This window comes from Pelophylax lessonae, assembly GCF_965119305.1.
Source record: "Pelophylax lessonae genome assembly, contig: HAP1_SCAFFOLD_519, whole genome shotgun sequence".
Lineage (NCBI taxonomy): Eukaryota > Metazoa > Chordata > Amphibia > Anura > Ranidae > Pelophylax > Pelophylax lessonae.
Window position 1 is genome coordinate 20,024 of NW_028119826.1, and position 20,152 is coordinate 40,175.

Below are 20,152 nucleotides of genomic sequence, written 5' to 3' on the forward strand. Positions count from 1 at the left end.
TTTCCAGATTTAAGGGACAGATATGTGCTTTGCATTGACCCCAGCACACACTCACTTTCATAGTAACCTTAATTTACAGATTTAAGGGACAGCATTTGGCTCCGTATGATCCCAGCACACAATCTCTTCTATAGTAAATTTTATTTACAATTTTAAGGGACTGCAATGGGCTCTTTAGTGACCCCAAGTTCATTCAAGTTATTTATTTAAAATGCCAGATCGCCTCTTCATAAAATTCTTATTTACAAAATCAATTACAGATAGCAACACAAATGTGATCACCTGGACCGGATCTACACCATAGAAAGACTGCAACAATGTATGAAGCATCTAGTTATGTAATTAAATAGCTACAACAGGTCCCAGCGAACACTTAGAATTAGCAACAGAAATACAGAAGCAAAGACCACAAAGATCCAGTGATAAGATGAGTCTGTCAATGAGGATCTTCACAACTCCTCCTTGTAGCTGAGCATTCGAAGAGAGGAGAGATCCCTTACTATAACACACAAATGATAACCTCGGAACTCAACAGCATAGTGCAGGAGCCCCTTTAATAACTTGATCTCAGGGCCAGGGGCCACAAGGTGCTGGGAACGGGAGTCAGAACACACTGCTGATATGTACAAGGGTTCCCTTATGATAATTAAAGATGTTACTACCCTATGCTGTCGTACTCTGCAGGTTTCATTTTGGGTCTTATTTACAAATCTCCCCCGAAAGCCATGGACTGAAGGCTGGACGGACACAGGAAGACACAGTGCTCTATCAGGAAAGTATTACATGGGAATTGGGACGATTACACTCTCCATCCTACATAAAGCAGGTTTTCTCATTATATTCCAGTCTGATACACTGTACACAATTCTTCTAGAGGGGGACATGGATGTGGACAGCGCAGATAAGGTCAACACATTTGAATGTCACACAGTGACAATAACATTAAATGGAGCTGGAGGTGCAGAAGACAACGGGTTATCCCCGGTCTACTGTGGGTTCTACTGAGGACTATTTTTGGGTCCATAGCAATGCACACTGTCCTGATCTACAGAAGGCTGAGAATTGCACAACAGAATTGTCATCAGGACTGATCAACAGTCAGATCTATTGCCACTGCAGGACACAACTGGGTTCATTCATGGTGGTTCTGCTCTGCCAGCTTTCTGCATCTCCTCATAGGCACAGGACTTCCTAATACTTCCAAAACAGGCAAAAAAGACATCAGGATGAATCATCTCCAGGTGGTCACGGACCTCACTCATGGGACCCTGATGGCCCTTCTCTCAAGTAATCTTCATCATCTGTCACATCAAAGACGCCAATGAGGTGACCCGATAATTCAGGGGCCAGCGGAGAGTCTGTAGAATGATATAGAACAGAAAGTGAGTCAGGCTGGGGACATGACAGAAAAAGAGCAAGGTTCATACAGAGGGGGAGAAAGCTGGAGGGGTGGCGTACATGGTGCAGGGAAAGGAGAGTTCATACAGAGAGGGAGGAAGAGATGGAAAGTTGGGGGAAAATATGGTACCAGAAGAGGAAAGATCATACAGATAGGGATGAGGAGATGGTGAGTCAGGGGGGACATTGTCCAGGAAGAGCAGAGATTATACAGAGAGGGATGGGGAGATGGTAGGTCAGGGGGGACATTGTACAGGAAAAGCAGAGATACAGATGTAGAATTAGCCAGTGGAAAGCAAGTTTCAGAGGGCAGAAATGGGGGCATTAGCGGTAGGGTGTTCGGAGCCCCTATACCCAGGGTGGGTACGGGGAAAAATCAAGAGAGCAGCCTAAAAACATCAAAATTACGAGGCTTATATACCAATGCCAGAAGCCTGGCCAACAAGATGGGAGAGCTGGAGCTGCTGATGTTTGAGGAGGACTTAGATTTTGTGGGGATAACTGAGACTTGGTTTGACAGCTCTCATGACTGGATGGCGACCATTCAGGGGTATTCCCTTTATCGCAGAGATAGAGAGGGTAAAAAAGGGGGAGGGGTATGTTTGTATATTAAGAACAGTATACAGGTAAATATGAGGGATGATATTAATAATGGAGCTATGGACGAGGCAGAATCCCTATGGGTAGAGCTTCAAAGGAAAGGCACGGTGGGGAAGGTAATATTGGGCGTATGCTATAGGCCCCCAAACCAGAGGGAGGAGGGTGAGGTGGACCTCATGTTACAGATAGGATTGGCAGCAAGGATGGGAAATGTCATTATAATGGGGGACTTTAATTATCCTGATATAGACTGGGCAGAAGGAACCGCGCATTCAGCCAAGGCTCGGCAGTTCCTAAATGTTTTGCAGGACAATTTCATGGGTCAGATGGTGAATGCACCGACAAGAAGCAATGCGGTACTTGACCTACTGATTACCAACAATACAGACCTGCTCACGGATATAGAAATACGGGACAACTTAGGGAACAGTGACCATAGGTCAATTGGTTTCAGTATTAATTACAGTAATAGGAAACACAAGGGTAATATAAGGACACTGAATTTCAAAAGAGCCAATTTCCCTAAACTGCGCTCGCTGCTAGAAAATATCAAATGGGATAGAACCCTGGGAACAAAGAACACGGAGGAAAAATGGGAGTGCTTCAAGAGCATACTTAACAAGGGGGTGGGCCAGTGCATTCCACAGGGAAATAAATTTAAAAGAGCAAAACTAAACCCTGGGTGGCTAAACTCCAACATAAAAATGTATATTAGAGCTAAAGAAAAGGCCTTCAAAAAATACAAGACTGAGGGGTCATTGGCAGCATTTAAGCATTACAAAGAGTGTAATAAGAAATGTAAAGATGAAATCAGGGCGGCTAAAATAGAACACGAGAGACATATAGTGGAGGAGAGTAAAAAGAACCCCAAGAAATTCTTTAAGTATATAAACAGTAAGAAAGCGAGGCCAGAACACATTGGCCCCATAAAAGATGATAAAGGAAAAATGGCCACTGAGGACAGAGAAAAGGCGGAAGTGTTAAATAATTTCTTTTCTTCAGTCTTCACAAAGGAATCGGGGGGCTACACGAATTGTAAGGCCGAACTAAACAACACACCTCAGGAAGTGCCGCCATGGCTAACAGAGGATAGACTTAGAGCTAAACTAGAGAAACTTAACATAAATAAATCCCCGGGACCGGATGGCTTGCACCCAAGGGTTCTAAATGAGCTCAGTCAGGTGATTGCCAGACCATTATTCTTGATCTTTAAGGATAGTTTACAGACAGGTATGGTGCCAGCTGATTGGAAAAAAGCCAACGTGGTACCAATATTTAAAAAGGGGCCGAGGTATATCCCGGGTAACTATAGGCCGGTCAGCCTAACATCTGTAGTCTGCAAAATTTTGGAGGGGATGATAAGGGACCACATACAAGACTTTAGTAATGAAAACGGTATTATAAGTAGTAATCAGCATGGATTCATGAAAAATCGTTCATGCCAAACCAATCTATTAACCTTCTACGATGAAGTGAGCTGCCACTTAGATAAAGGTAAGCCTGTGGATGTGGTGTATCTGGATAAAGGAAGGTCTGTGGATGTGGTGTATCTGGACTTTGCAAAGGCCTTTGACACCGTTCCCCACAAACGCTTACTGTACAAACTAAGGAAGGTAGGTATGGACCATAAGGTGAGTACCTGGATAGAGAACTGGCTCCAGGGGAGAGTACAGAGGGTGGTGATTAATGGGGAGTACTCGGATTGGGCGGGTGTGGAAAGTGGGGTCCCCCAGGGTTCTGTCCTGGGACCAATCCTGTTTAATTTATTCATAAATGATCTAGAGGAGGGGATATCTAGTACAATCTCAGTATTTGCAGATGATACTAAATTAGGCATGCCAATATCTTCTATGCAGGATGTGGAAATCTTGCAAGCAGACCTGAACAAAATAACGGGGTGGGCAACTACATGGCAGATGAGATTTAATGTAGAAAAATGTAAAGTAATGCACTTGGGGGCCAGAAACCAGAAAGCAAGCTACTCACTAGGGGGGGAACCTCTGGGTGAGTCTAGGATGGAAAGGGACCTGGGGGTACTGGTAGACAACAGGCTTGGCAGTGGCATGCAATGCCAAGCCGCTGCAAGCAAAGCCAACAGAATACTGGGATGTATAAAAAAGGGGATTCACAACAGAAATAAAGAGATTATTCTCCCTCTCTACAAGACTCTGGTCCGGCCACATCTGGAGTATGCTGTCCAGTTCTGGGCACCGGTCCTCAGAAAGGATGTGCTGGAACTGGAGAAAGTCCAGAGAAGGGCAACAAAAATAATTAGGGGAATGGAGGACATCAGCTATGAGGAAAGACTACAAGCACTGAACCTATTCTCTCTGGAGAAGAGACGATTGAGGGGGGATATGATATCAATGTACAAATACTGTACTGGCGACCCTAGCATAAGGAACAAACTATTTAGAGTAAGGGAATACAATAAGACACATGGCCACTCACTAAAACTAGAGGAAAGGCGGTTTAACCTTAAAGTGCGTAAGGGGTTCTTCACTGTAAGAGCGGTAAGGATGTGGAATTCTCTTCCGCAAGCAGTCGTATCAGCAGGGAGCATTGATAGTTTCAAAAAACTATTGGATGGACACCTTAAAGACCACAACATACAGGGGTATACAATGTACAACATACAGGGGTATACAATGTACAACATACAGGGGTATACAATGTACAACATACAGGGGTATACAATGTACAACATACAGGGGTATATAATGTACGGTTAAAAGCAAACACACACACATAGGTTGAACTGGATGGACTTGTGTCTTTTTTCAGCCTCACTAACTATGTAACTATGTAAAATACAGATAGGGATGAGGAGATGGTAGGTCAGGGGGGAAATTGTCCAGGAAGAGCAGAGATCATACAGAGAGGGATGGGGAGATGGTAGGTCAGGGGGGACATTGTACAGGAAGAGCAGAGATCATACAGAGAGGGATGAGGAGATGGTGAGTCAGGGGGGACATTGTACAGGAAGAGCAGAGATCATACAGAGAGGGATGGGGAGATGGTGAGTCAGGGGGGACATTGTACAGGAAGAGCAGAGATCATACAGAGAGGGATGGGGAGATGGTGGGTCAGGGGGGACATTGTACAGGAAGAGCAGAGATCATACAGAGAGGGATGGGGAGATGGTGGGTCAGGGGGGACATTGTACAGGAAAAGCAGAGATCATACAGAGAGGGATGAGGAGATGGTAGGTCAGGGGGGACATTGTCCAGGAGGAGCAGAGATCATACAGAGAGGGATGAGGAGATGGTGAGTCAGGGGGGACATTGTACAGGAAGAGCAGAGATCATACAGAGAGGGATGGGGAGATGGTAGGTCAGAGGGGACATTGTACAGGAAGAGCAGAGATCATACAGAGAGGGATGGGGAGATGGTGAGTCAGAGGGGACATTGTACAGGAAGAGCAGAGATCATACAGAGAGGGATGAGGAGATGGTAGGTCAGGGGAGACATTGTCCAGGAAGAGCAGAGATCATACAGAGAGGGGTAAGGAGATGGTAGGTCAGGGGGGACATTGTACAGGAGGAGCAGAGATCATACAGAGAGGGATGAGGAGATGGTGGGTCAGAGGGGACATTGTACAGGAGGAGCAGAGATCATACAGAGAGGGATGGGGAGATGGTAGGTCAGGGGGGACATTGTCCAGGAGGAGCAGAGATCATACAGAGAGGGATGAGGAGATGGTGGGTCAGAGGGGACATTGTACAGGAGGAGCAGAGATCATACAGAGAGGGATGAGGAGATGGTGGGTCAGAGGGGACATTGTACAGGAGGAGCAGAGATCATACAGAGAGGGATGGGGAGATGGTAGGTCAGGGGGGACATTGTCAAGGAGGAGTAGAGATCTTACAGAGAAGGATGGGGAGATGGTGGGTCAGGGGGGACATTGTACAGGAAGAGCAGAGATCATACAGAGAGGGATGAGGAGATGGTAGGTCAGGGGGGGACATTGTACAGGAAGAGCAGAGATCATACAGAGAGGGATGGGGAGATGGTAGGTCAGAGGGGACATTGTTCAGGAGGAGCAGAGATCATACAGAGAGGGATGGGGAGATGGTGAGTCAGGGGGGACATTGTCTAGGAAGAGCAGAGATCATACAGAGAGGGATGAGGAGATGGTGAGTCAGGGGGGACATTGTACAGGAAGAGCAGAGATCATACAGAGAGGGATGGGGAGATGGTGAGTCAGGGGGGACATTGTACAGGAAGAGCAGAGATCATACAGAGAGGGATGGGGAGATGGTAGGTCAGGGGGGACATTGTCAAGGAGGAGCAGAGATCTTACAGAGAAGGATGGGGAGATGGTGGGTCAGGGGGGACATTGTCAAGGAGGAGCAGAGATCTTACAGAGAAGGATGGGGAGATGGTGAGTCAGGGGGGGACATTGTACAGGAAGAGCAGAGATCATACAGAGAGGGATGGGGAGATGGTGAGTCAGGGGGGGACATTGTCCAGGAAGAGCAGAGATCATACAGAGAGGGATGAGGAGATGGTGGGTCAGGGGGGACATTGTACAGGAAGAGCAGAGATCATACAGAGAGGGATGGGGAGATGGTGGGTCAGGGGGGACATTGTACAGGAAGAGCAGTGATCATACAGATAGGGACGGGGAGATGGTAAGTCAGGGGGGGACATTGTACAGGAAGAGCAGAGATCATACAGAGAGGGATGAGGAGATGGTGGGTCAGGGGGGACATTGTCCAGGAAGAGCAGAGATCATACAGAGAGGGATGGGGAGATGGTGGGTCAGGGGGGACATTGTCCAGGAAGAGCAGAGATCATACAGAGAGGGATGGGGACATGGTGGGTCAGGGGGGACATTGTCCAGGAAGAGCAGAGATCATACAGAGAGGGATGGGGACATGGTGGGTCAGGGGGGACATTGTACAGGAAGAGCAGAGATCATACAGAGAGGGATGAGGAGATGGTGAGTCAGGGGGGACATTGTCCAGGAAGAGCAGAGATCATACAGAGAGGGATGGGGAGATGGTGAGTCAGGGGGGACATTGTACAGGAAGAGCAGAGATCATACAGAGAGGGATGGGGAGATGGTAGGTCAGAGGGGACATTGTACAGGAAGAGCAGAGATCATACAGAGAGGGATGGGGAGATGGTGGGTCAGGGGGGACATTGTACAGGAAAAGCAGAGATCATACAGAGAGGGATGAGGAGATGGTAGGTCAGGGGGGACATTGTCCAGGAGGAGCAGAGATCATACAGAGAGGGATGAGGAGATGGTGAGTCAGGGGGGACATTGTACAGGAAGAGCAGAGATCATACAGAGAGGGATGGGGAGATGGTAGGTCAGAGGGGACATTGTACAGGAAGAGCAGAGATCATACAGAGAGGGATGGGGAGATGGTGAGTCAGAGGGGACATTGTACAGGAAGAGCAGAGATCATACAGAGAGGGATGAGGAGATGGTAGGTCAGGGGAGACATTGTCCAGGAAGAGCAGAGATCATACAGAGAGGGGTAAGGAGATGGTAGGTCAGGGGGGACATTGTACAGGAGGAGCAGAGATCATACAGAGAGGGATGAGGAGATGGTGGGTCAGAGGGGACATTGTACAGGAGGAGCAGAGATCATACAGAGAGGGATGAGGAGATGGTGGGTCAGAGGGGACATTGTACAGGAGGAGCAGAGATCATACAGAGAGGGATGGGGAGATGGTAGGTCAGGGGGGACATTGTCAAGGAGGAGCAGAGATCTTACAGAGAAGGATGGGGAGATGGTAGGTCAGGGGGGACATTGTACAGGAAGAGCAGAGATCATACAGAGAGGGATGGGGAGATGGTAGGTCAGGGGGGACATTGTCCAGGAAGAGCAGAGATCATACAGAGAGGGATGGGGAGATGGTAGGTCAGGGGGGGACATTGTACAGGAAGAGCAGAGATCATACAGAGAGGGATGGGGAGATGGTAGGTCAGAGGGGACATTGTTCAGGAGGAGCAGAGATCATACAGAGAGGGATGGGGAGATGGTGAGTCAGGGGGGACATTGTCTAGGAAGAGCAGAGATCATACAGAGAGGGATGAGGAGATGGTGAGTCAGGGGGGACATTGTACAGGAAGAGCAGAGATCATACAGAGAGGGATGGGGAGATGGTGAGTCAGGGGGGACATTGTACAGGAAGAGCAGAGATCATACAGAGAGGGATGGGGAGATGGTAGGTCAGGGGGGACATTGTCAAGGAGGAGCAGAGATCTTACAGAGAAGGATGGGGAGATGGTAGGTCAGGGGGGACATTGTACAGGAAGAGCAGAGATCATACAGAGAGGGATGGGGAGATGGTAGGTCAGGGGGGACATTGTCCAGGAAGAGCAGAGATCATACAGAGAGGGATGGGGAGATGGTAGGTCAGGGGGGGACATTGTACAGGAAGAGCAGAGATCATACAGAGAGGGATGGGGACATGGTGAGTCAGGGGGGACATTGTCTAGGAAGAGCAGAGATCATACAGAGAGGGATGAGGAGATGGTGAGTCAGGGGGGGACATTGTCCAGGAAGAGCAGAGATCATACAGAGAGGGATGGGGAGATGGTAGGTCAGGGGGGACATTGTACAGGAAGAGCAGAGATCATACAGAGAGGGATGGGGAGATGGTAGGTCAGGGGGGACATTGTCCAGGAAGAGCAGAGATCATACAGAGAGGGATGGGGAGATGGTAGGTCAGGGGGGGACATTGTACAGGAAGAGCAGAGATCATACAGAGAGGGATGGGGAGATGGTGGGTCAGGGGGGGACATTGTCCAGGAAGAGCAGAGATCATACAGAGAGGGATGAGGAGATGGTGGGTCAGGGGGGACATTGTACAGGAAGAGCAGAGATCATACAGAGAGGGATGGGGAGATGGTGGGTCAGGGGGGACATTGTACAGGAAGAGCAGAGATCATACAGAGAGGGATGGGGAGATGGTAGGTCAGGGGGGACATTGTACAGGAAGAGCAGAGATCATACAGAGAGGGATGGGGACATGGTGGGTCAGGGGGGACATTGTACAGGAAGAGCAGAGATCATACAGAGAGGGATGGGGAGATGGTGGGTCAGAGGGGACATTGTCAAGGAGGAGCAGAGATCATACAGAGAGGGATGAGGAGATGGTGGGTCAGGGGGGACATTGTCCAGGAAGAGCAGAGATCATACAGAGAGGGATGGGGAGATGGTGGGTCAGGGGGGACATTGTCCAGGAAGAGCAGAGATCATACAGAGAGGGATGGGGAGATGGTGGGTCAGGGGGGACATTGTACAGGAAGAGCAGAGATCATACAGAGAGGGATGGGGAGATGGTGGGTCAGGGGGGACATTGTACAGGAAGAGCAGAGATCATACAGAGAGGGATGGGGACATGGTGGGTCAGGGGGGACATTGTACAGGAAGAGCAGAGATCATACAGAGAGGGATGGGGAGATGGTGAGTCAGGGGGGACATTGTACAGGAAGAGCAGAGATCATACAGAGAGGGATGGGGACATGGTGGGTCAGGGGGGACATTGTACAGGAAGAGCAGAGATCATACAGAGAGGGATGGGGAGATGGTGAGTCAGGGGGGACATTGTACAGGAAGAGCAGAGATCATACAGAGAGAGATGGGGAGATGGTGAGTCAGGGGGGACATTGTACAGGAGGAGCAGAGATCATACAGAGAGGGATGGGGAGATGGTGAGTCAGGGGGGACATTGTACAGGAAGAGCAGAGATCATACAGAGAGGGATGGGGAGATGGTGGGTCAGGGGGGACATTGTACAGGAAGAGCAGAGATCATACAGAGAGGGATGGGGACATGGTGGGTCAGGGGGGACATTGTACAGGAAGAGCAGAGATCATACAGAGAGGGATGAGGAGATGGTGAGTCAGGGGGGACATTGTACAGGAAGAGCAGAGATCATACAGAGAGAGATGGGGAGATGGTGGGTCAGGGGGGACATTGTCCAGGAAGAGCAGAGATCATACAGAGAGGGATGGGGAGATGGTGGGTCAGGGGGGACATTGTACAGGAAGAGCAGAGATCATACAGAGAGGGATGGGGAGATGGTGAGTCAGGGGGGACATTGTACAGGAAGAGCAGAGATCATACAGAGAGGGATGAGGAGATGGTGGGTCAGGGGGGACATTGTACAGGAAGAGCAGAGATCATACAGAGAGGGATGAGGAGATGGTGGGTCAGGGGGGACATTGTACAGGAAGAGCAGAGATCATACAGAGAGGGATGGGGACATGGTGGGTCAGGGGGGACATTGTACAGGAAGAGCAGAGATCATACAGAGAGGGATGAGGAGATGGTGAGTCAGGGGGGACATTGTACAGGAAGAGCAGAGATCATACAGAGAGGGATGAGGAGATGGTGGGTCAGGGGGGACATTGTCCAGGAAGAGCAGAGATCATACAGAGAGGGATGGGGAGATGGTGAGTCAGGGGGGACATTGTACAGGAAGAGCAGAGATCATACAGAGAGAGATGGGGAGATGGTGGGTCAGGGGGGACATTGTACAGGAAGAGCAGAGATCATACAGAGAGAGATGGGGAGATGGTGGGTCAGGGGGGACATTGTACAGGAGGAGCAGAGATCATACAGAGAGGGATGGGGAGATGGTGAGTCAGAGGGGACATTGTACAGGAAGAGCAGAGATCATACAGAGAGGGATGAGGAGATGGTGGGTCAGGGGGGACATTGTACAGGAAGAGCAGAGATCATACAGAGAGGGATGGGGAGATGGTGGGTCAGAGGGGACATTGTACAGGAAGAGCAGAGATCATACAGAGAGGGATGAGGAGATGGTGAGTCAGGGGGGACATTGTACAGGAAGAGCAGAGATCATACAGAGAGAGATGGGGAGATGGTGGGTCAGGGGGGACATTGTACAGGAAGAGCAGAGATCATACAGAGAGGGATGAGGAGATGGTGAGTCAGGGGGGACATTGTACAGGAAGAGCAGAGATCATACAGAGAGGGATGGGGAGATGGTGAGTCAGAGGGGACATTGTACAGGAAGAGCAGAGATCATACAGAGAGGGATGAGGAGATGGTGGGTCAGGGGGGACATTGTACAGGAAGAGCAGAGATCATACAGAGAGGGATGGGGAGATGGTGGGTCAGGGGGGACATTGTCTAGGAAGAGCAGAGATCATACAGAGAGGGATGGGGAGATGGTGAGTCAGAGGGGACATTGTACAGGAAGAGCAGAGATCATACAGAGAGGGATGAGGAGATGGTGGGTCAGGGGGGACATTGTCCAGGAGGAGCAGAGATCATACAGAGAGGGGTAAGGAGATGGTGAGTCAGGGGGGACATTGTACAGGAAGAGCAGAGATCATACAGAGAGGGATGGGGAGATGGTGGGTCAGGGGGGACATTGTACAGGAAGAGCAGAGATCATACAGAGAGGGATGAGGAGATGGTGGGTCAGGGGGGACATTGTACAGGAAGAGCAGAGATCATACAGAGAGGGATGAGGAGATGGTGGGTCAGAGGGGACATTGTCTAGGAAGAGCAGAGATCATACAGAGAGGGGTAAGGAGATGGTGAGTCAGGGGGGACATTGTACAGGAAGAGCAGAGATCATACAGAGAGGGATGAGGAGATGGTGAGTCAGGGGGGACATTGTACAGGAGGAGCAGAGATCATACAGAGAGGGATGAGGAGATGGTGGGTCAGGGGGGACATTGTACAGGAAGAGCAGAGATCATACAGAGAGGGATGGGGAGATGGTAGGTCAGGGGGGACATTGTACAGGAGGAGCAGAGATCATACAGAGAGGGATGGGGAGATGGTAGGTCAGGGGGGACATTGTACAGGAAGAGCAGAGATCATACAGAGAGGGATGAGGAGATGGTGGGTCAGGGGGGACATTGTACAGGAGGAGCAGAGATCATACAGAGAGGGATGGGGAGATGGTAGGTCAGGGGGGACATTGTACAGGAAGAGCAGAGATCATACAGAGAGGGATGAGGAGATGGTAGGTCAGGGGGGACATTGTACAGGAGGAGCAGAGATCATACAGAGAGGGATGAGGAGATGGTGGGTCAGGGGGGACATTGTACAGGAGGAGCAGAGATCATACAGAGAGGGATGGGGAGATGGTAGGTCAGGGGGGACATTGTACAGGAAGAGCAGAGATCATACAGAGAGGGATGAGGAGATGGTGGGTCAGAGGGGACATTGTACAGGAGGAGCAGAGATCATACAGAGAGGGATGAGGAGATGGTAGGTCAGGGGGGACATTGTACAGGAAGAGCAGAGATCATACAGAGAGGGATGGGGAGATGGTAGGTCAGGGGGGACATTGTACAGGAGGAGCAGAGATCATACAGAGAGGGATGGGGAGATGGTAGGTCAGGGGGGACATTGTACAGGAAGAGCAGAGATCATACAGAGAGGGATGAGGAGATGGTAGGTCAGGGGGGACATTGTACAGGAAGAGCAGAGATCATACAGAGAGGGATGGGGAGATGGTAGGTCAGGGGGGACATTGTACAGGAGGAGCAGAGATCATACAGAGAGGGATGGGGAGATGGTAGGTCAGGGGGGACATTGTACAGGAAGAGCAGAGATCATACAGAGAGAGATGGGGAGATGGTGGGTCAGGGGGGACATTGTCCAGGAAGAGCAGAGATCATACAGAGAGGGATAGGGAGATGGTAGGCCAGGGGGGATTTGGGTGCCTGGGTACATATGGAAGGGTGCTCCAAGTGTGCCTCTCTCACTGCAGGGTGATACAGAAAAAGAGTGCTCCATGTTGGCCCATCCTACTGCAGAGTGATAAAGACATAGGGTGCTCGAAGTTGGCCCATCCCACTGCAGGGTGATACAGAGATAGGGTGCTCCAAGTTGGCCCCTCCCACTTCAGGGTAATAAAGACATAGGGTGCTCGAAGTTGGCCCATCCCACTGCAGGGTGATGCAGACATAGGGTGCTTCAAGTTGACACATCCCACTGCAGGGTGATACAGACAGAAAGATGATCTCAGCTGGCCCCTCCCACTATAGGGTGATAGAGAAGGAGGTCAGGCCACTTACCGGGTGAGATGACGGTGAGTTGGGCGGATGTGGTCACCTCTCCATACATGTTTCGGCCATGACAGGTATATGACCCGGCGTCCCGCTGACGTACGTTGTGTATCTGCAGCCAGCTGGTCACATGATGTCTCTGAGGACCCCCCCGAGACTGCAGAGAGAAAAGAGTGGGGGGTCTGATGAGTACAAGGGGGGCTCCTTATCATGTATAGGGGTTCCTGTGTATATGGGGGGTTCCTGTGTATAGGGGGGGGGGGGATTTCTGTGTATATGGGGGGTTCCTGTGTATATGGGGGGGGTCCTGTGTATAGGGGGGTTTCCTGTGTATATGGGGGGGGGTTCCTTTGTATAGGGGGGATTCCTGTGTATATGGGGGGGGTTCCTGTGTATAGGGGGGATTCCTGTGTATATGGGGGGGGTCCTGTGTATAGGGGGGGTTCCTGTGTATAGGGGGGATTCCTGTGTATATGGGGGGTTCCTGTGTATAGGGGGGGGGGTTCCTGTGTATAGGGGGGATTCCTGTGTATATGGTGGGATTCCTGTGTATAGGGGGGATTCCTGTGTATATGGGGGGGGGGTTCCTGTGTATATATGGGGGGATTCCTGTGTATATGGGGGGGTCCTGTGTATAGGGGGGGTTCCTGTGTATATGGGGGTGTTCCTGTGTATATGGTGGGATTTCTGTGTATACATGGGGGGATTCCTGTGTATATGGGGGGGGGGGTTCCTGTGTATAGGTGGGGATTCCTGTGTATATGGGGGGTATTCCTGTGTATATGGGGGGTATTCCTGTGTATATGGGGAGATTTCTGTGTACATGGGGGGGTCCTGTGTATAGGGGGGGTTCCTGTGTATATGGGGGTGTTCCTGTGTATATGGTGGGATTTCTGTGTATACATGGGGGGATTCCTGTGTATATGGGGGGGGGGGGGTTCCTGTGTATAGGTGGGGATTCCTGTGTATATGGGGGGTATTCCTGTGTATATGGGGGGTATTCCTGTGTATATGGTGGGATTCCTGTGTATATGAGGAGATTCCTGTGTATATGGGGGGATTCCTCTGTATATGGGGGATTTCTGTGTATATGGGGGGATTCCTCTGTATATGGGGGATTTCTGTGTATATGGGGGGATTCCTGTGTTTATGGGGGGATTTCTGTGTATATGGGGAGAAACCTGTGTATATGAGGGTCCCTGTGTATATGGGGGGGGGGGGGTTCCTGTGTATATGAGGGGATTTCTGTGTATATGGGGGGATTTCTGTGTATATGGGGTAGAATTCCTGTGTATATGAGGGGATTCCTGTGTATAGGGGGGGATTTCTGTGTATATGAGGGGATTCCTGTGTATATGGTGGGATTCCTGTGTATATGGTGGGATTCCTGTGTATATGGGGGGATTTCTGTGTATATGGGGGGGATTCCTGTGTATATGGGGGGATTTCTGTGTATATGGGGGGGATTCCTGTGTATATGGTGGGATTCCTGTGTATATGGGGGGATTTCTGTGTATATGGGGGGGGGTTCTGTGTATATGGGGGGGTTCCTGTGTAAATGGGGGGATTCCTGTGTATATGGTGGGATTCCTGTGTATATGGGGGGATTCCTGTGTATATGGTGGGATTCCTGTGTATATGGGGGGATTCCTGTGTATATGGGGGATTGCTGTGTATACGGGGGGATTTCTGTGTATATGGTGGGATTCCTGTGTATATGGTGGGATTCCTGTGTATACGGGGGGATTTCTGTGTATATGGGGGGGGGGGTTCTGTGTATATGGGGGGATTTCTGTTTATATGGGGAGATTTCTGTGTATATGAGGGGATTCCTGTGTATATGGGGGGATTCCTGTGTATATGGGGGGGGGGGTTCCTGTGTATATGGGGGGGGGGTGATTCCTGTGTATATCGTAGGATTCCTGTGTATATGGGGGGATTCCTGTGTATATGGGGGATTCCTGTGTATACGGGGGGATTTCTGTGTATATGGGGGGGGGGTTCTGTGTATATGGGGGGGTTCCTGTGTAAATGGGGGGATTCCTGTGTATATGGGGGGATTCCTGTGTATATGGGGGGATTCCTGTGTATATGGTGGGATTCCTGTGTATATGGGGGGATTCCTGTGTATATGGGGGGATTCCTGTGTATATGGGGGATTCCTGTGTATACGGGGGGATTTCTGTGTATATGGGGGGGGGGGGTTCTGTGTATATGGGGGGGTTCCTGTGTAAATGGGGGGATTCCTGTGTATATGGGGGGATTCCTGTGTATATGGGGGGATTCCTGTGTATATGGGGGGATTCCTGTGTATATGGGGGGATTCCTGTGTATATGGGGGGATTCCTGTGTATATGGGGGATTCCTGTGTATATGAGGGGATTCCTGTGTATATGGGGGATTCCTGTGTATATGAGGGGATTCCTGGACATTTTGTGATTTTAGTACCTGGACAATGATGTGGCCGCTGTCACCTGGAAGGGATCCCTCGATGCCTTCCTTCCTCCATTCCACCTCTGCCATTGGCTGAGCCGACACCTCACACCCCAGAATCACTGTCTGACCAATCGCAGCGGCCGTGTCCCGTGGGGAGCTGAGGAGACGGGGGGCTGGAGAGAGATGACACCATGCCATATTATAGAGAGAGAGCAAAACACACATTCCCCTCCTCCTATCCTCGCTAACCCACCACCTGAAACATGTCACTCATATTCTGGGCCATATGAAGGACGATTATTGCTGGGGCGAATATCTCTGAATCCAGTTGACAAGCTACAGATCCCTATTATACTGAGAATATACCGGCCAGGTGGGAGATTCTCTATCACCAATCAGTGTCAGCAACTTCTTTTCCTCTTAGAGAAGACATGGCGATCCGGTGTTTTATGGGCCGCTTGTGGCCCTCCTGCCCCTGGTTCTTAGTGGCCCTCCTGCCCCTGGTTCTTAGTGGCCCTCCTGCCCCTGGTTCTTAGTGGCCCTCCTGCCCCTGGTTCTTAGTGGCCCTCCTGCCCCTGCTTCTTAGTGGCCCTCCTGCCCCTGGTTCTTAGTGGCCCTCCTGCCCCTGGTTCTTAGTGGCCCTCAGCTGTTTATTTTTATTTTGCAGCAAAATTCTTCAGCTATATTCTTCTCAGATACAAGTCTCAGACACGGTTCCCGGATACAGATTTCATAAATCAAACTCAGGCACCATTCTCAGACACGGACCTCAGATATGGGACTCGAAACTGCTTTTCTTAAACATGGTTCTCAGACCCAGATCTCAGACATGGTTCTCATACACAAGTCTCAGACATGGTTCTCAGACCCAGATCTCAGACATGGTTCTCAGACCCAGATCTCAGAAATGGTTCTCAGACCCAGATCTCAGACATGGTTCTCAGGCCCAAATCTCAGAAATGGTTCTCAGGCCCAGATCTCAGACATGGTTCTCAGGCCCAGATCTCAGACATGGTTCTCAGGCCCAGATCTCAGACATGGTTCTCATACACAAGTCTCAGACATGGTTCTCAGACCCAGATCTCAGACATGGTTCTCAGACCCAGATCTCAGAAATGGTTCTCAGGCCCAGAGCTCAGACATGGTTCTCAGACCCAGATCTCAGAAATGGTTCTCAGGCCCAGAGCTCAGACATGGTTCTCAGGCCCAGATCTCAGACATGGTTCTCAGACCCAGATCTCAGACATGGTTCTCAGACCCAGATCTCAGACATGGTTCTCAGACCCAGATCTCAGACATGGTTCTCAGGCCCAAATCTCAGAAATGGTTCTCAGGCCCAGATCTCAGACATGGTTCTCAGACCCAGATCTCAGAAATGGTTCTCAGGCCCAGATCTCAGACATGGTTCTCAGACCCAGATCTCAGAAATGGTTCTCAGGCCCAGATCTCAGAAATGGTTCTCAGGCCCAGATCTCAGACATGGTTCTCAGACCCAGATCTCAGAAATGGTTCTCAGGCCCAAATCTCAGAAATGGTTCTCAGGCCCAGATCTCAGACATGGTTCTCAGACCCAGATCTCAGAAATGGTTCTCAGACCCAGATCTCAGACATGGTTCTCAGGCCCAGATCTCAGACATGGTTCTCATACACAAGTCTCAGACATGGTTCTCAGGCCCAGATCTCAGACATGGTTCTCAGGCCCAGAACTCAGACATGGTTCTCAGGCCCAGATCTCAGACATGGTTCTCAGACCCAGATCTCAGACATGGTTCTCAGGCCCAGATCTCAGACATGGTTCTCAGGCCCAAATCTCAGACATGGTTCTCAGACCCAGATCTCAGACATGGTTCTCAGACCCAGATCTCAGACATGGTTCTCAGGCCCAAATCTCAGAAATGGTTCTCAGGCCCAGATCTCAGACATGGTTCTCAGGCCCAAATCTCAGACATGGTTCTCAGGCCCAGATCTCAGACATGGTTCTCAGACCCAGATCTCAGACATGGTTCTCAGGCCCAAATCTCAGAAATGGTTCTCAGACCCAGATCTCAGACATGGTTCTCAGACCCAGATCTCAGACATGGTTCTCAGACCCAGATCTCAGACATGGTTCTCAGGCCCAGATCTCAGACATGGTTCTCAGACCCAGATCTCAGAAATGGTTCTCATACACAAGTCTCAGACATGGTTCTCAGACCCAGATCTCAGACATGGTTCTCAGGCCCAGATCTCAGACATGGTTTTTAGACAAGGTTCACAGACACGGGCCCCAGTTTCTATGGTACTGGCAGCTTTAGGTTCTATGGGATCAGCCTGCCTTAATTATATGGTGCAGGTCTGTCTCAGGTTCTACGGTCCCGTCCAGCCACAGTATATTTGACTCTGAAGAGCATCAGGTTCTATGGCTCTGCAGAGCCTCAATTATATGGCACAGATCAGTCTAAGGTTCCTTTGGTCCCGGCTAGCCTTGAGATCTATGGTCCAGGCCAGTCTAAGGTTCTATGGTCCCTGTCAGCCTTGAGTTCTATGGTCCCGGCCAGTTTCAGGTTTTATAATAATAGCTGGCCTCAGCCACAGTTTATTCTTCCCTAGGGTGGCACGGTACTTGTAATATCCTGATGTTCTCTGTTCTGCCAGGTGCAGACCAAGGCTGGTCACATACAATACACATTGCATTGTCTAAGTATCCCTTAACCTTGCAGGAACAGAGCCCTTGATGGAAGCTGCCACTTCATCAACCCACAACTTAACTGCTACAGTTCCTAGATCTGTGGTTGGCCTTTCAACCATCCAATGGCCAAAGCTCCCCTCCCCTCCTTGTGGCACCCATAGAGACTCACCTTCCTGGCAGGGTCCTGTGTGTTGGAGCTTCAGCTCTGTCCTCAGCCTGGTCCTGGCGGCCTCCTGTAAGCGGCAGATGTTTTTGTAGGTCCTGCGGTCGGTGCCACAAACGCTTCCCTGGCTGGGGCAGACGCACTGGGGTTCCTCGCTGTACCCGACTTTTACTTGGCACCTCAGATCCTCTCCACAGGTCCCAAAATGATGCTTCATCCAGGGCAGGTCACACATCTGCCCCTCCACGTTGGCACACTCCCAACAGCAGCCACAGTGATCCTTCAACCTTCCGGCCGGGCAGCGCTGGGGTGCTGGAGGACAGCGCTCTTCCTGGCACGGCGCACAGCTTTGGGTGGCCTCCACCTCATTGGTCCAGCCTCTCATGGGCAGAATCCTGAGCAAAGCCAGAGAAGGGAAGGACAGGAGGGAGAACCCAAGGAACAGAATCTGGAACATCTTGGAGGAGAGCTGAGACCACAATGGAAGAGAGGACGGCTCACTCCTCTCTTTATATATTCAAGGGGTAAATACATTAACCCCCTCACACCTGGAGGGGCCTGTATTCATGGCTGGAAGTGTCCTGTAACCCCCTGCTGGGACAGGCATCTTCTCCCTTCCCCCGACCTCCTCCTGATTACCTGTGGCCTCCTCATTTACACAAGATTTACAACCGGCTGAATTCCAGGTCCAGAGGCTGGGACTCCCATCAGAGGAGAACACCTCATGTTATATGGGAATGGCCAACGGAGAACACAAGAATACATAACATAAACCTAATATACCAGCATTAATATAATAAATAAATAATACAAATATCAATAAATAGATCAATAAAAAAATAATAATAATAATACAGAAAATATATACAATATCAAAGATAATATGAATCTAATATCAAAGTATTAAAATAAAAAATATTTAATACAAAAAATACAATTCCAAATCTAATAAATACGTATGAAAAAGGAAAAAAAAATATTATATTAATATTTAAAATAAGATAATATAAATAAATCTATACATATATTAAAAGATAATATAGAAAGATATGTTATGATATTATATGGTATTGGCCAATGTTGAACAAACCAATGCATAACATCAATCTAACATACCAGTGTTATTGTAATAAATAAAGAATACAAATATCAATAAATAGATCAATAAATATAAAATAAATAATAAATAAATAAATATAAAGAAAATAGCGAAATATCAACAATAATAAATAATAAGAATCTAATATAATAGTATTAACATAATACATTTTTAATACAAATAAATAAAATTACAAAGATTATGAATGCGATATAAATAAATATAAACAAAGGAATACAGTTATTATAATAATAAATCATTTGAGATTTTATAAATAAAATTATAAATATATTCAGAACAAGATCAATATATATATAAAATACATACCGGTATTTATAAATAAATAAATAAATATAAATTGTAAACATTTATAAAAAAAATCATATAAATAAATAACAAATATATAAAAATATTGATAATAATAAAATATAAAATAAATGCCTAAACACAAATATAAATGGAAATATATAAATAAATATAATATATCATATACAGTATTATACAAAATGACACAGCACACCATGGATAATGATCACCTCATCTGGCCAACATGTCATGACGAAGCAACCTGCCATGCAGTGGTCATTTAGCACTGAAGGCAAAACTCCCAAAGTGACCCAGGAACTCAGCACAGGGATGATGGGAACCCCTCATAATGGGCACAGCACTGGGATGATGGGAACCCCTCATAATGGGCACAGCACAGGGATGGTGGGAACCCCCTCGTAATGAGCACAGCAAGTGTACAGAACTGGGAACTTAGTA

The 20,152-nt window shown here is 48.9% G+C and overlaps 1 protein-coding gene across 1 annotated transcript; it reads right to left on the bottom strand.

Moving 5' to 3' along the window:
• Positions 1 to 779: 779 nt before the first annotated feature.
• Positions 780 to 19,024, bottom strand: LOC309543923 (kazal-type serine protease inhibitor domain-containing protein 1-like). The gene is made up of 4 exons (XM_082276334.1): positions 18,295 to 19,024; positions 15,470 to 15,630; positions 13,031 to 13,178; positions 780 to 1,358 (listed from the first exon to the last, which is right to left on the bottom strand). Exons 1-4 carry the CDS (start codon positions 18,743 to 18,745, stop codon positions 1,255 to 1,257), a joined length of 864 nt encoding a protein of 287 aa, XP_082132460.1. The 5' UTR covers positions 18,746 to 19,024; the 3' UTR covers positions 780 to 1,254.
• Positions 19,025 to 20,152: the final 1,128 nt, after the last annotated feature.

Coding starts and splice junctions, on each gene's coding strand:
- LOC309543923 (XM_082276334.1), bottom strand. CDS start 18,745: ATGTTCCAGATTCTGTTCCTTGGGTTCTCCCTCCTGTCCTTCCCTTCT. Junction 13,179..15,469: donor GCGGCCACATCATTGTCCAG/GTACTAAAATCA, acceptor TTCTCTCTGCAG/TCTCGGGGGGGTCCTCAGAG. Junction 1,359..13,030: donor ACTCACCGTCATCTCACCCG/GTAAGTGGCCTG, acceptor ATCATTCTACAG/ACTCTCCGCTGGCCCCTGAA.